The sequence below is a fragment of the Liolophura sinensis genome, chromosome 8 (assembly GCF_032854445.1).
Source record: "Liolophura sinensis isolate JHLJ2023 chromosome 8, CUHK_Ljap_v2, whole genome shotgun sequence".
In the NCBI taxonomy this organism is placed as follows: domain Eukaryota; kingdom Metazoa; phylum Mollusca; class Polyplacophora; order Chitonida; family Chitonidae; genus Liolophura; species Liolophura sinensis.
Genome location: NC_088302.1, coordinates 11,680,847 through 11,695,776, shown reverse-complemented (window position 1 = coordinate 11,695,776; position 14,930 = coordinate 11,680,847). Strand labels below are relative to the sequence as shown.

Below are 14,930 nucleotides of genomic sequence, written 5' to 3'. Positions count from 1 at the left end.
CTATATTTAATATACATTGATACACTGAATTGACGTACCATATAAATATATCCGTCATTTATACCGTCAACTACCATGTACTCGCCGCTGGTATCTCTTAGAGTATAGGTAATTTTCAATTATTCCATCTATAGCGTCTCAGCAATGTTGTTATGTTCACGCTTGCTTGTAGCTTTTTTTACGTGTGATAAAATCGGACTCAGCATTGCATTACACATCACATCTCCGGACACACTCTCTTTGGAGTGGGAGTGGCCCAACGCTGTCAGATTTTTTTATGCTGCTGCCGCACTGAATCATATACAATCCCGGAGACACCGAATATGGCACCCGCAACAGTTACACTATATATAGGCACCACCGACATGGGTCCAACCATTCAGTCCTTGAACAAAAACGAGTACCAATTTAGATTCTCCTGCATGATCCGACTGAATACACAGTTGAAGCCCTTACTATACACGTGTTAAGTCCATGTTGTGCAGGCTTGTTTTTGATTTAGCTAGACCACATATTACCAGTCTGTTCTTGTACTTATTTCAGACTACAAGCTAATTACCGCTGAACAGCTTTTCATTATGGCATGTCCTCGAGGCCTCCTTAAGAGTATTTATTTGTTATATTGCTCGTTTACACCGTATATAATCAAGACTCTTCCATTATAAAAGCCTACTGTAGCTTCCGTCAGGTTAATGGGCCAGATGTAGTTGAGCCCAAAGGAAAGCTCCGCAACTCTTACCTGACAAACATCCCGATGAAATACTACAGCGTATATAGGAAGCAAGAGTTGTGTATTCTAATTCCATAATTAAAGTTCTGTTGACTAACAATGTTTAACTATGGTATTTGTTTATTTATTTAATTATTGTTTTACACCGTACTCAAGAATAGTTCACTTAATATACGATGGCAGCCAGCACTATGGTGGGAAGAAACCGGGCAGAGCCCGGGGTAAATCCACGACCATCCGCATGTTGTTGACAGACTTTCCCACGTACGACCAGAGACTAACTAAAGTAGTACAGATCAATTCAGTTTCTTTTTTCTATATTATCTAATACTGCAAAATTTCACGAAGCCAAAACGTTTATATCGTCTAGGGTGCCTTGCTGGTTATGTGAAACTCAGTCACTAATAAGTACCTATTTTATCTCTCACGAATCTAGACCAGTTTACATGTTGGCTATGGTGCTCATCTTTGTATTGTACGTCAAAGCGTGGCAAGATGTTGTCTCATGATACGGACCACAATCTTCAAACTTTGTGGGCCAATATAAATATTTTTGGGGACCCTCCATGGCTCTATCCCAAAGCCTCTCACTAATGCGGCCGCTGTGAACTCAAGTCCAGCTCATGCTGGCTTCCTCTCCGGCCATACGTGGGAAGGTCTGTCAGCAACCTGTGGATGGTCGAGGGCTCCGCCGGGAAACTCTCTGCCCTGTTTCCTCCTACCACAATGATGGCCGCCGTCGTATAAGTGAAGTATTCTTGAGTACCACGTAAAACAACAATCAAATAAATAAACAAATAAACGGAATATATTTGCCCTTCTTAAATCAGTTCATCAGAGCATTTATTTTTTTCAATGTAAAAAATATTTCGGTGTTACAGGGAGTAGAAGGAGGGGGAGAGGGGAATATGGCCATTTTAACTTGAATTTGTTCATTAGGCCAATGTCGACACTGACTAGTTGATTGTAAAAGACCCTTCCAAGTAATATCAGTTTTCCCCCTTCCGACGAGCAGTTCAGTGCAGTTGCCGGCGATTGTGTGTTCGGATATTAATCAGCTCGAAATTGAACAGTGTATGTCTTCAGTATGTCTGGCTACCCGGTCCCCCCCCCCCCCTTCCGCCAGATTATTCAGTCATAGGTGACTATACAAATAGTTTTACAGTTTTACAGTTTTTAAGTTTTTACAGTTTTAAGCTATTGGAGTTGCCAGTGTGCGCTGCTCCTAACGTATAAAGCAGGTTATTCCAAGGAAAAAAACGCGTGTATATTAACGGATGATTTTTTGGGTTTGTGTAGATATGCTTGTTTTGTTGGCAAAGCATGGATGCTGTACACCATGGCCCCAGGTACAGGCTATATACTTTATTTCTTTATTTATTTGATTGGTATTTTACGCCGCCCTCAAGGATATTTCACTGATACGACGGCGGCCAGCATTATGGTGGGAGGAAACCGGGCAGAGCCTGGAGGAAACCCATTGGTTGGAGGCCCCTTGGTCATCGCGCCCCCCTCAGTCATGGAGGCCCCCAGGCTACACATGGAATATTTTTACTGTTTATAGTTTACAGTATAGGCCTACACAAATTGAATTGTAAATATTAAATATGTTAAATTTCGATCAGGTGTTCGATCACTAAGTCTCCATATGAAACCAATATAATACCGTTCCTATTTTCTTCTTTCTTGACAGCTGAGTTTGTCCAATCACTGAACGACTACCGAGTCATTGTACCCGCACGGGTAAAAAGTACAGGGGAATTCCTGTCCCATAATCTCCATCCTCGTGCTCATCACAACGTCCGGAAGCGGAGTGTGGATGCTTCGCGGAGCGATAGTGAAAATGAAAGGACGTTGCATTATAACTTGACTTTAGATAACCAACGCGTGCATTTAGAATTACGGCCAAATGACAAGTTCCTCGGACGTCAGGTTGTTGTTGAACGATGGAAGAGCCGGTATGGAAATTTATCTGATGTTTCTGTGCGGAAACTCAAAGATAGGAATGGCTGCCATTATATTGGAACAGTTCGAGGGGAGACGTCGTCGAAAGCTGCCATTGCTACATGTCAAGGATTGGTGAGTACATAGCGAATGACTTTGTTGTTTATAGAGTGCAAGCATTAAGTAGAACACCGTCCGATTGGGCTGTAGAGTGCGTACATTTCAGCTGGGATACAATATAACTTTTTATGAGATGTTATCCCAAATTTCAGGCACAAACCATTGAGGATTTGTGTTGAAATCCAGCTCGAGAGGATGCTGGCTTTGGCTGGGAAATTTCACCCATGCGGTCGCCAATTTTTCCGCCCAGGATTGAACTAGATAGTTTGATAGATAACTGAAGTATACTTGAGTACATCAATCAGATAAATAAATGAGAAGCTACCGATAAACAGACATGTGCTTTAACTGGAGAGCAAAGTGCACCTGCTGTTAGTCTCATGGTGTTTGGTTGTTAAGCAGCTCGTAAGGTTTTCATAGGGATTTATCTGAGGCTCCATGATTTCTTGTTTTGGGAATTACTCCCTTACCTCTATGACTCTTTAAGGACATGATTATGATATTTTATACATGTGACCATATAGGCTTGTAAGATTCATTCCAGGCAGGTCATACTGTGATCAGATTAAGGTCAAGGTCACTGAAAGGTCATGTGTGTGCTGAGTAAACATCTTGTTTCCAAGTCTCAAAGTAGAGTGTTGTTTCAAATTTCGTGAAACTTGGTATGTATTATCTCTACAGTAAAGTTTCAAATTGACTGACTTTTGATGAAAATTTTTCTGAAAGTCAAGGTCATGCAGTAGTTGAAACTTCTGGAAAATTGCTTAACTCAGATAGTGTGTCTGCATGCCAATTTACTGTGTTACAGAGCACAGGGACTGCCTTAGTGTCAAAGTGTCATTCAAAGGCACATTTTCTTGTTAAATGTTACAAGTGAATTGAATGCATACTGACTGGAGAACAGGGTCTACAGCAAGTTAATAATGCAAACTGCCATTAAATGAGGATAACAAAATAAATATTTGTTCTGTAATAGTGTAGGAGTAAATTGTAATGCAAGCCTCGCAACCATGTAGTTCAAAGTGGGTACCGTTACCGTATGTGTTGTGTACTCAAATATGTAAACATTAGCCAATAATTGGAATGTACATTGCAACGCTTTCTGTTTATTGGCCAGTATGGTGTAATTAGTTAAGTTAATAAGCCTTAGTTAGTCGTACAGTTTTTACATTTTTGAACATAATATTTTCACATGAGTTAATCATGCCATGGACCTACAAATGTATATCCACCACAAATGTATGTGTATGGGCTTTTTTTCTAGAGATCAATATTTGCTTTAGTTTAGAAAATGAATGCTCTACATTGGTTGTAACTTACAACAGGTACTAATGCTAATAGCCCAGGTAAGTACAGAAATGTTTGTCCCTATCAAGGCATGAACTTTGATCTTTGTCGTTCAATACTTGAGGTGGGCAGGTTAACGACTTGATACTTAATCTCTACTCGCCTGCGTGTTTTCTTATCGCCACTTAAATTTCAGGGTTTTTCTTGACATTCGCTTGTCGCTTTACATGCTTGAATGAGTTACCTTGCAGGGAATGTTTGTTACAATACTATCTTCTGCTTACGGCAACCCCTTTAAGAGCAGAGCTTCTCAATTACAACTTTTCCAGCTCGTCGCTCTTTAAAGGGTATAGCTCAGGTGCTCTGTACAATTAGCCAGCCGTTGAGACCATGGGTACTTAATCCATGAATGGCAAGCCACCAAGATCAAAAGACCAGAATTCTGCCACTTTTCTCATGATCTTACTATATTAAACTTTTCAGGTTCATTCATCTGTTTTGATGGGTTTATAGAGTAGGTGTAGGTATTTGTTATTTAATATAGGAACAAGGTAACACCCAGGATGTTTAACAGGTTAATACTGGATCCCTGGGAGATTGAACTTTTAAATATACATGTAATAAACTCTACAATAGCTACATAAAACTGAGAATATTATTTTGCCATATTTGCTGGAGACTTTACATTTTAATGTGTTCAGTATGGTGGGATTTGGTTTGTATGGTGCATTTCACCTAAAGTTCGGTACATAAAAATGCTCTTTCAGAGGCATACAAGTGCCATAAATGATTTATTCTGATATTTATTAATCTTCTAAAATGAGTTATTCTGATAACATCTTAATCAGATGAATTTCCCCCCAAACCTGTTAAACCTCATTAGATGGATGAATTGGCTAAAATTAAGCAAAATGTGTCACCTGAAAAATGCTAAATTTTTGGTAAAATACAGTACTTCAGCATGACTACCATAATGGCAGATGTAATTGTTGGAAAGTTAAGTGATATTTGATTAATATGCACTTAATGTATACATCTGCACGTTATGATGTGTTTTGTTGACGTTTTTCTTAAAATGATGCTCAAATGCCATTGGTGCAAAATCCATGGATGGCTAATAGCCAGACAAAAGCAGTAGTGTATTAGCTCCTCACTTCATATGTGGAGAAATGTTGGAAAGATGTTTAGTATACACTGCCCTGTTTTTGTCACCTGAAAAAGTGTTTTGGTGAGTTCATCTTATTCGTGACCTCTATCTGACGTGTTTTTATAGAAAGCCTGGATGTTGTTTACTGGTACAAAATTCACAAAAAACAGGAGTATCAGAGAAATTTTAGTGAAAGTCGGTCAGCATTTGTGCAAACTTTTTGCTCACCTTTTTTTTAACCATTGATATTCTGATAAATTGTTATAGTATTGTGTTCCTTTTGATGATATTAAATCTACTTAAGAGGTTTGTAAAGCTCAAGTTTGATAAGTTTGAGACAAATGTTGGGCCTGAAGTAATATGCCATGCTAGGAATGTTACCTTTAACATACTTTAAAGGCTAAAGTTGAAGATGGAGAGAAAAAAAAGCATAAAAGTTTTTTTTTTAGTATAATTATATAGTTTAATCTTGCATCAGATTTTGATCAGTTGATTTGACAAGTGCTCTTGTTTCTAATGAATGTAGTAGTCAATCCATGTAGAGATTTATCCGTCTTATTAATTTCTGACTGGTCTACCAGACAATGACTTTTCAGATTGTCTTGTCCCAGGGTCAATGTGAAAAATATAATCTTTCCTTCCATACTTGGTACTCTGTGAAAGAAAGCTTAGTCAAGCTATTAAGAGATCAACATCTTAGGTGTTAGATAATATTGATGTTCAGTAAAAATTCCATGGAATTCAGTAACACCAACAAGGCAAGTCTGCATTGAAGGAGGAGCACTAAGATGTTTAGTCCTTTGATGATAGAGCACTATTACTTTGGCAGTACTCTATGAATTGAGATTTCTGTTAATGTGACCAAACTGACTGAAATGAGAGCACTATTTATTTAGCAGTATTGACTAAAATGGGAGCACTATTCATTTGGCAATATTGACTAAAATGGGAGCACTATTCATTTGGCAATATTGACTAAAATGGGAGCACTATTCATTTGGCAATATTGAGTGAAATGAGAACACTATTCATTTGACAGTACTAATTAAAATTTTAACAGAGAATGCCATAGTTCAGAGAATTTGTGGTTCAAGGTCAGTCTGTACAACACTGGAAAAGGCATTTGTCCTTGATGGTGGATATCAGTAGTTATATAATTTTTGTATTCAGCAAAAAAATGCAATAACCAGATTATGTATTACTTAAGCGCTGGGTGCACACTTATAATGTCTGACATGGTCAAAGTGACTCCAGATTTGTTGACAAATTTTATTAATTTTGTGCATACTGTTACTATGTATTAGGGAAGTAACAGAATGTATTTTGACATTTACAAATGTGGGTAACATGAGAAGTTTTAGTTCTTAGTTCATTTTCTGATTGCTTATCCAGAGGAAAAAAAAAAGAAAAGATTTGGGGTTGTAATATCATAACTTGTATTTGGTAATCATCAGTCATAATTTCCCTAAAATAAAATAACAAGAAATCATAAGATTTTTGATGCAATCCATATGGCTTTCTGGTATAACATGTGGAGACCATTTCACTGGTTAAGATTTCCATCTGTTTGTTGTACTTTTCCGGCGCACAAAACCGGTGTCGTGTGTCAACTTGACAGCAGATATACCAACGTTAGAGTTGTAGTACGATGGCACAGCTCTGGAAACACTGGCACTCAAGAGAAAACTGTGATTGTAATTATGCCTTCTGTGTTTGTATAACCTTCAATCAGTAACACTACGCACTGCTGGCTACACTTCAGCCATGGAATGATTTTTGGGTTTCTAGAGTGTTTTTACACCGGGTCATGTACATATAGGGTAGTAATGTCTGAAGCCTTGGTGCAATAGTAATGCTAGATTGCCTGCAGTGTTGAGAGCTCAGAATTTTTAATTCCAACAAATAACCAACATAAACTGATGGTTATTTTTATAGAGTTCTCCTTAATATGAATGAGAAAGAAAGGGCTTTGTAGAATGGGCCTCAGGATTTGCCTTGAAGCTGTAGGCTAAAATACCCAACTGGACCAATTACTAAATCCCGTTACATACAAGCCTGTGAATCATTCTAAAGCTTTCCGTGTCAGTTCCTGAAAATAAACCCTTCAATCAGCCTCATGTATTCACATGCTAAAGGAAAACACCACTGAATAGGCCACATAAAACCATGCATAAATATGCTTTCATTTATGTTTTTAGATTTTTGTGAAAATGGTTAAAACGTTCAAACATTTGAATTCTAAGGTTTGCTTTGTGGACCATATTATCAGAGTTCAGGACCTCTGACATCACAGGAAGTTTTTCCAACTCTAATCACGGCACTGAATGTTGGAATAACTCTTTATACCCATGAGTACGAGATTATTGAAATAACGTTCCCAAAAATTCCTTCCTTCTGGTGAACATCAGGACAAAAGGTGATGTGATGTCAGAGTTCCGAGATACTGTCAGTATGGCTCATAAAGCCGACCATAGTAATCAAATATTTGAGTGACTTTCAACACTCTTATAAAAATCTAAAAAAATAAATGAAAGTATTTTTATGCATCGTTTTCAGTTGTCTATGTGAAGAACCTTACGTCACATTTTAGCTGTGACTGTAAGCTTGAAAAGGGTTACTGAAATATCACTTTTCAAACTCTGCTGCAACACCAATTAATAAATGTGAAAAGAAAGGTGCAAACAGGCAAATGAAATACACTCTTTTGGCCATTGGTGGACAGTCTAGTGAGTTGAATAGACAGTGACAATATTGGTGGACAATCTAGCAAGTGGAACAGGCAGTAAGACCATTGATATACAAAAGGTGAAATGAAATAGACAATGAGACCATTTGTGGACAATCTAGCAAGTGGAATAGGCAGTAAGACTATTGATACACAAAAGGTGAAATGAAATAGACAAGGAGACCATTTGTGGACAATCTAGCAAGTGGAATAGGCAGTAAGACTATTGATACACAAAAGGTGAAATGAAATAGACAGTGAAACCATTGGTGGACAATCCAGCAAGTGGAATAGGCAGCAAGACTATTGATATACAAAAGGTGAAATGAAATAGACAATGAGACCATTTGTGGGCAGTCTATCAAGTGGAATAGGCAGTAAGACCATTGATATACAAAAGGTGAAACAAAATAGACAATGAGACCATTTGTGGATAATCTAGCAAGTGGAATAGGCAGTAAGACCATTGATATACAAAAGGTGAAATGAAATAGACAATGAGACCATTTGTGGACAATCTAGCAAGTGGAATAGGCAGTAAGACTATTGATACACAAAAGGTGAAATGAAATAGACAATGAAACCATTGGTGGACAATCCAGCAAGTGGAATAGGCAGCAAGACTATTGATATACAAAAGGTGAAATGAAATAGACAATGAGACCATTTGTGGGCAGTCCATCAAGTGGAATAGGCAGTAAGACTATTGATACACAAAAGGTGAAACAAAATAGACAATGAGACCATTTGTGGATAATCTAGCAAGTGGAATAGGCAGTAAGAACATTGATATACAAAAGGTGAAATGAAATAGACAATGAGACCATTTGTGGACAATCTAGCAAGTGGAATAGGCAAAATGATCATTGGTGCACACACTAGGGAGTGAAAGCTACCATTGGTTGACAGTTTGGCAAATGCAATACAAAAGAGGTCAAAACCACTGGGAAGGTAGAGACTTTTGGTGAAATGCCCTATTTTCTCAACCTCTTCATTTGAGGAAAATAATTTTTTGTATGGCTATATAAATGGATCTTCTGTTAAAAAAATATTAATATATAAATGTGTCAAAATCTGAAATATTGTTTTTCCCTTCTAGGGTGGCTATGAAAACACTCCTTTGCAGACTCTAGGAGCTATGTGTAAAAAATAGTAATATCCAAGTTCTTGTGTTTTGAATTTTATGCAACACATGGATGCTCATGGTTTTTCATTCAGAAAGTTCCAGATATGATATTATTGACCTAGAAATGAGAAGCCCAAGCAACTTGTAAGTAGAGGATTTCATGATGGTGTAATAAAGTGGATTTAAAAAACAGCGAAGATTGCTCCAAAAACTGTTTTGGCACTCAACAGCTGCTGGCATGGCCGTAAGTTATGGAATCTTCATCAGTTCTCGAGCTAGTTATTTGTCTGGCAGATTATGTTTCCCATTTCCCAGTTTTGGGGAAAAAAACGTAAAGAACCCTGTGTCCTTTTACATTGAGTGAAAACTTTTTACCTTAACATAAAACTGCTGTATTTACTTTTTGTTTTTTTTTCTCTGGTGTGTTAAATTCACATAAACTCATGGGAATGACTGATGCTGACATCGTAAATTCGGCCATTGGTCTATGTCAGTGTTTAAAACTTTTTAATGTTAGTACATGTGTTCTAAGTTTGTGCCCACCCATAGCTAAAATGTGTACTTGCTGCAGTCGTTGTAATCTCCCCAGTTTGAATGTTCTTTATAGCAAATTTCCAGAATTAGAGCAGTATGTATGAGTAAGGTATTATAAGAGAGTATACTGTACAAACCTGGCTAAAAGTTGCCTTCTGGGAAGCCAATAGCTTACCTGAGGAGGGGAAACACTGCAGAGAATGCTCTACTGGGCTGGGCCTCATATCCACAAACCAGAGTTAGAGCTACATGTATATATCCGTGGAAGAATAAGGCTAGGGAAGTGAGTGGAATGCTGAAGGCCTGCTTTAAGTGAGCTAGGGGTTGGCAAGTGGTGAGGGATTGACATGCCACTCACTAATAACCTTAAATATGATTTATGCTGTGTATTGAAACCCTTTGTCAAGTTACTGAATCATTATAGTCATATATTTTTTAATGCATTTTTGTAACCATTTTGATTCACAATTTACTCAGCTCAGCCTGCAGAGATTTATATATTTGCTTGTTTCCTTGGAATTTACAACAGCTCTCAGCATTGCTGTGGTGATATATTACAACAATGTGTAAATGTAGAAGACCACAAGATGATTAATGCTGTCTCACTGGAACAGGATGACACCAGACACCCCACCCAGTATACTGATACTGTCTCTATGGTTACCAGAATTACCAAATGCCCAGAGGAGAGTTTTGAGATCAAACTCTTTTGTCACCAGAGGTAAAAAGTGTACAGTAGGTGTATACGTAGGTATCATGTCACTTATCAAAAATGTTAGGTCACATTAGTTGACATTGATTTACCAATCACCTACCTTGTTGTGTAACCAGACCTACATGTAATGGCTCAGTTGGTAGAGCGCCTGCTTCAGGGGCAGTAGATCCAAGGTCAGTCCTGGGCTGGGTCACACCTAAGACCTAAAAAGAGTAAGTTGTACCTTCCTCGCTTGGCATTCAGCATGAACGGGATAGTGCAATGACTGGTTGACCCATATCAGTATAACTGGTTGGGCGGGGCAGCTTTTTCCTTTGAGAATTCCTTAAGTTCATAAATGCTCAACTCCTCAATTTTCTTTATTCCTTTACCGTAGAAAATTTTTTACATTAAATGTAATCAATGTAATTAGGGCAGGTCACATGGTACAGTAGGACTTCTTTTACCTTTGGGAACAAAAGAGTTCCAACTTGAAACCCCCTATTTTCAAATTTTATGTGTAATCCAACTTGAAATTATCGAAGGTTTCATTAATCCTAAACCGTAGTAGTATGTGGTACAGTGTTGTAGATTTACATATGTAGGCCTTCTTGCTTGTAGAGCACACAAGATGAAAGGCAAAAGTGGTTCATGTTGCTGTTGTGGATGAGAAGCCAGTTTTTCTGAGGGACATGTGCTATGAGTAATGCTGATCATTGATTTTAGTCTGTACTGTGTTCCATATGTTATCTATTAGGATGAGACTGGTACATATTATGAATTTAGTCTTAGTGACTTAACTTTTAATGTACCTACAAACAACTGGATGTAGCTCTTTGCTGATAGCGGTTCTTTGAGCACAGAGATGATGGATCTTGTTGCCGACCTTAACCAACAACAGATAAACAAGGCCTTGATCTTCTGTATGTAAACTGACATTTATACCCTCCATTCTGAAGAGAGCAATAGTGTGATACTAGATAGCTTAGATCTACAAAACATCAGCCTAGCATTGTTTTAGTAGCTGGGAACTACAGTAACAAGTGATAGCTGGGCTCCCTGGGCAGGGGGTTCTGTCTTCAACAGGAACATCTTCATACCCTACCAGCTTTCTGTATGTGCCTTATTCACTATTTGAGACCTCTTTATATTGCTTAGAGGAAGGAACTGAGCTTATTGGCACAAATAACACTTCGTATCCTGAATTTGGTCTGGAATATTGAAGTCATCTTATATGCAGGTGTACTGAAAATAGGCTTACTTGCTAGGTAATAGTCTGCCTATAATCTGTCAGTACATTTATTTATTTATTTGACTGGTGTTTTACGCAGTACTCAAGAATATTTCACTTATACAACGACGGCCAGCATGACCGTCCACAGGTTGCTGACAGACCTTCCCCCATCTGTCAGTACAAGCATTAATGATAAAATACTTCATCAACAAATACATACGTAGATACTGTATCCCAGATATAAAGAAAAACATCATTTCTACCAGCTTTTTCTACAGTTTACTGTTGTTAACAGTACATGTGTGCCATTAAGAATGAGGTGTTACTTTGTCAATGTATATGTAATTTGAAGTGTTTAAAAACATTGCTCCGTCTCACGGTACATCGATATCGGGAACAGGTTGGGCATCCACTGCATATATGTCTTTGGAGACAGTATGTGTGCTTGTAGCCCATTGTTAGCATAATTTTAGAAAGGTTATAGGTACATCAGCTTACGTGACAAAGGTATGGCCAGTATTTTAAGCATTAATTGTTATATCACAAAGGAACTCAAAATTGATGTCTTCAGAATTGACACAATGTGCCAGAAAGAGAAAAAAAGATCAAATACGTCTTTTCTAAGGTGTTTGTACCCATTTCAATTTTTGTTTGGATATAAAAAAATCGTTAAATACAGAAATCTCTTGTGACTTGTGAAAACTGAGTTGTACAATTCTTTATGGAATGTTTTAGAGGAGATCACAGGAGTAGAGTTATGAAAATTTGTGATGTCTTGCTTCAAAAGAAACCTTCAACCCACCATTGAACAAGCTGAGTTTAAACCTTCAGCCTCATGTAACGGCAGTGTGCTTTCCTTTAAATAGATCCCAACATACTGTCGGGCTAAGAAGTGGTATACATGTTCTCAAGTCTCAGGCCAAGAAGGCAAACACCTGCACAAACCACGAAGAAAAACAAGTATTAGTTTTAAAATAGTGGGAAAAGTGATGCTACATTCTAAATGATTATTTGTAGGAGTCATTTAAATGTTGTGTAACATTTGCTCAAGTAATCAAATTTACCCCGAACCTTTACTCAGGGAAAATGGGTATTGACTTAAAAGGCACTGTATTTTATTTCTTTGAAAACATAATCGATTTTGAGCATATTTTTTTTTTGGTGGAGGGAGGAGTTTTTGGAATATTTACTTCAAACAAATTAAATTGAGGGGGCCAAAGATCCTAGACTGGTTATGTTTGCAGATTTGTATTGATACTGAGTTTAGGGACAGGGCTGCCAAGGTGAAGTGGAATACTTGTAACGGACTGACCTTACAAGTGAGCCACTTAGACCGGGTCAGACCAATCAAATGTATCACCAGTGATCATGTGATATCGTTAGTAAATGGTGTCTTGGTGTACTATGCTACTCAGACTGATGTTGTTATAGTTATGGCACTGTACATTTTGCCACATACCCAAGAATGTAAAGGAAATTTTAGCTGAGTCAGCAGATTTTGCTGAGGTGCGACTGCGGTTATCCTCTGTCAGATGCAATCTACAGGTAGTGTTAATGGTAAATCCACGGCAGTTGAAATAGAAAGGTTATATAGTTGTACTGAGTGGTGGGTAAAGTGTATATGTCAAGCGTTTGACTCGTTTCTATCATGACATTTACATTTGCAAACATGATATTGAAGATTGTAGATCCGGAAACTGCTATTGTTTGAATGAAATCGCGTTATGCAAATTGTTCATAAACAGGTATAGCTTTGGCAGAGATTAGCACCATTTTTACAAGTCGCTCTGTCTGTCATTTGACATTTTTGTAAACATGGATCAGTCATTTAGATAGAGGTCTGAGTGGACATTTAAATAACTTTTCACGCAGATTGTCACAGCTGTTGCCAATTTGCACTCGTTTTAATATGAAATTTATGCATCACTCTTTAGGATGTGTTAATGATGTATAATTTTGTGAAGAAATTCACGATTACAGCAGTGTTTGGTTTGTATTTTACATATACGATTGCATAGATATCAACCATTTTGATTCTTTGTGCTCTTTAAAGTCTTAATCTACTCACAAAATATTTTGAAAAAGCTGCGAGTATATTGTAATAATAAAACATGACATCTTTCACAAAAGTCATCGATTATCATACAATTCAAATCTACATTTTTGTTAATCCATTTATATTCAGCTTAAAACTTTCTGCTGCCCGTGTATATTTGCTGTAATGATATTTTGAGTATTTACGTTATTGTACTTTTGGCCATTTGTCATACTTAGATATCTGCGCGTCACATTTTTACTGCTGATGTAAGGGGAGGGTGTACACTTCAAATCCTGTGATAAATACTACAGAAATGTCAGATGTCACATCTCAATGGCTGAGAACAATGTGCTATTTCCAAGTGCCCAGGGACATTGTTTGGGTTATAGGGGGCAAGTCTGTGTGTTATACTTAGGTCTAATGACAATCTATTGTTTTATCTTTGTTTGGCTGAATTACTACAGATTTTCATGAGGGTTGGTGACTTTATTATGTACAGGGCAAACTTATTAATAAAGAAGTATAAAAGTCTCAGGGCTTTTTGAATCTGTAAAACTAATAGCTTGACAACTGCAAAGATTCTTGTTTTAGACTTTTTAGACGTGCCTGTTTGACGTATAGGTAATTTTGTTAAAGGTGAACTGCAATGCTTTCAAACTTTTATATAAACAGGCATCTCTTCTTGTTGTGTGAAATTTTGTGACAGTAATTCATCAAGTGTTTTTAATACTAACATTTATAATTAATTATCCGATGTGATGTTGCATGGAAAATGTACATCGCTTATCTCTCTTTGTTTCTAGAAGATCGCAACATCATTGGTGATACTCGTCCTTTATGTTTACAAAAGTGTCATAGATGATGAACCAAAGCCGCTTAGACGTAACAAGTTCGGAAAGTCAAGAGAAACAAGCGCTGTATATAGGCTATGCATATTTGCAGGTTTTATTCATTTAACTGATTGGTGTTTTATGCATTTTCCTCAAGAACGTTTTACTTATTGCAGTGACGGCTAACATTATGATGAGAGGAAACCAGGCAGAGCCAGGGGGAAACTCAAAGTCATCCTCAGACTGTTTACGCAGCTCATTTCTGAATGGCCAAAAATAAGCAACAAATTGCATAAATCACCATATATCAACTCTGAGAACTTTCAGTTACAGACCAAAAGCCTTTGCAGATCACCTTTAATGATACTTTTTGTTGAAGATGACAAGGGACTTTTGTGTTAAAGAAATACAGACTAGTATGTCAACAGTTACCAGTAGCTACATGTAGTTTATAAAGGAATACATGAAAAGGATGTCTAAAACGAACATTACGAAGTTTTAAGGGAAATGAAGAGTGTTAT

General features: G+C 37.4%; 1 protein-coding gene across 1 annotated transcript in view; it reads left to right on the top strand.

The window, feature by feature from the left end:
- The window catches only part of LOC135472774 (A disintegrin and metalloproteinase with thrombospondin motifs 7-like), a 75,349-nt gene that overhangs the window by 4,908 nt on the left and 55,511 nt on the right, over positions 1–14,930 (top strand). Inside the window, exon 2 of the mRNA XM_064752442.1 lies at positions 2,424–2,809. Within this exon, the coding sequence (XP_064608512.1) occupies positions 2,424–2,809 (386 nt within the window). The remainder of the gene's footprint in view (positions 1–2,423; positions 2,810–14,930) is intronic.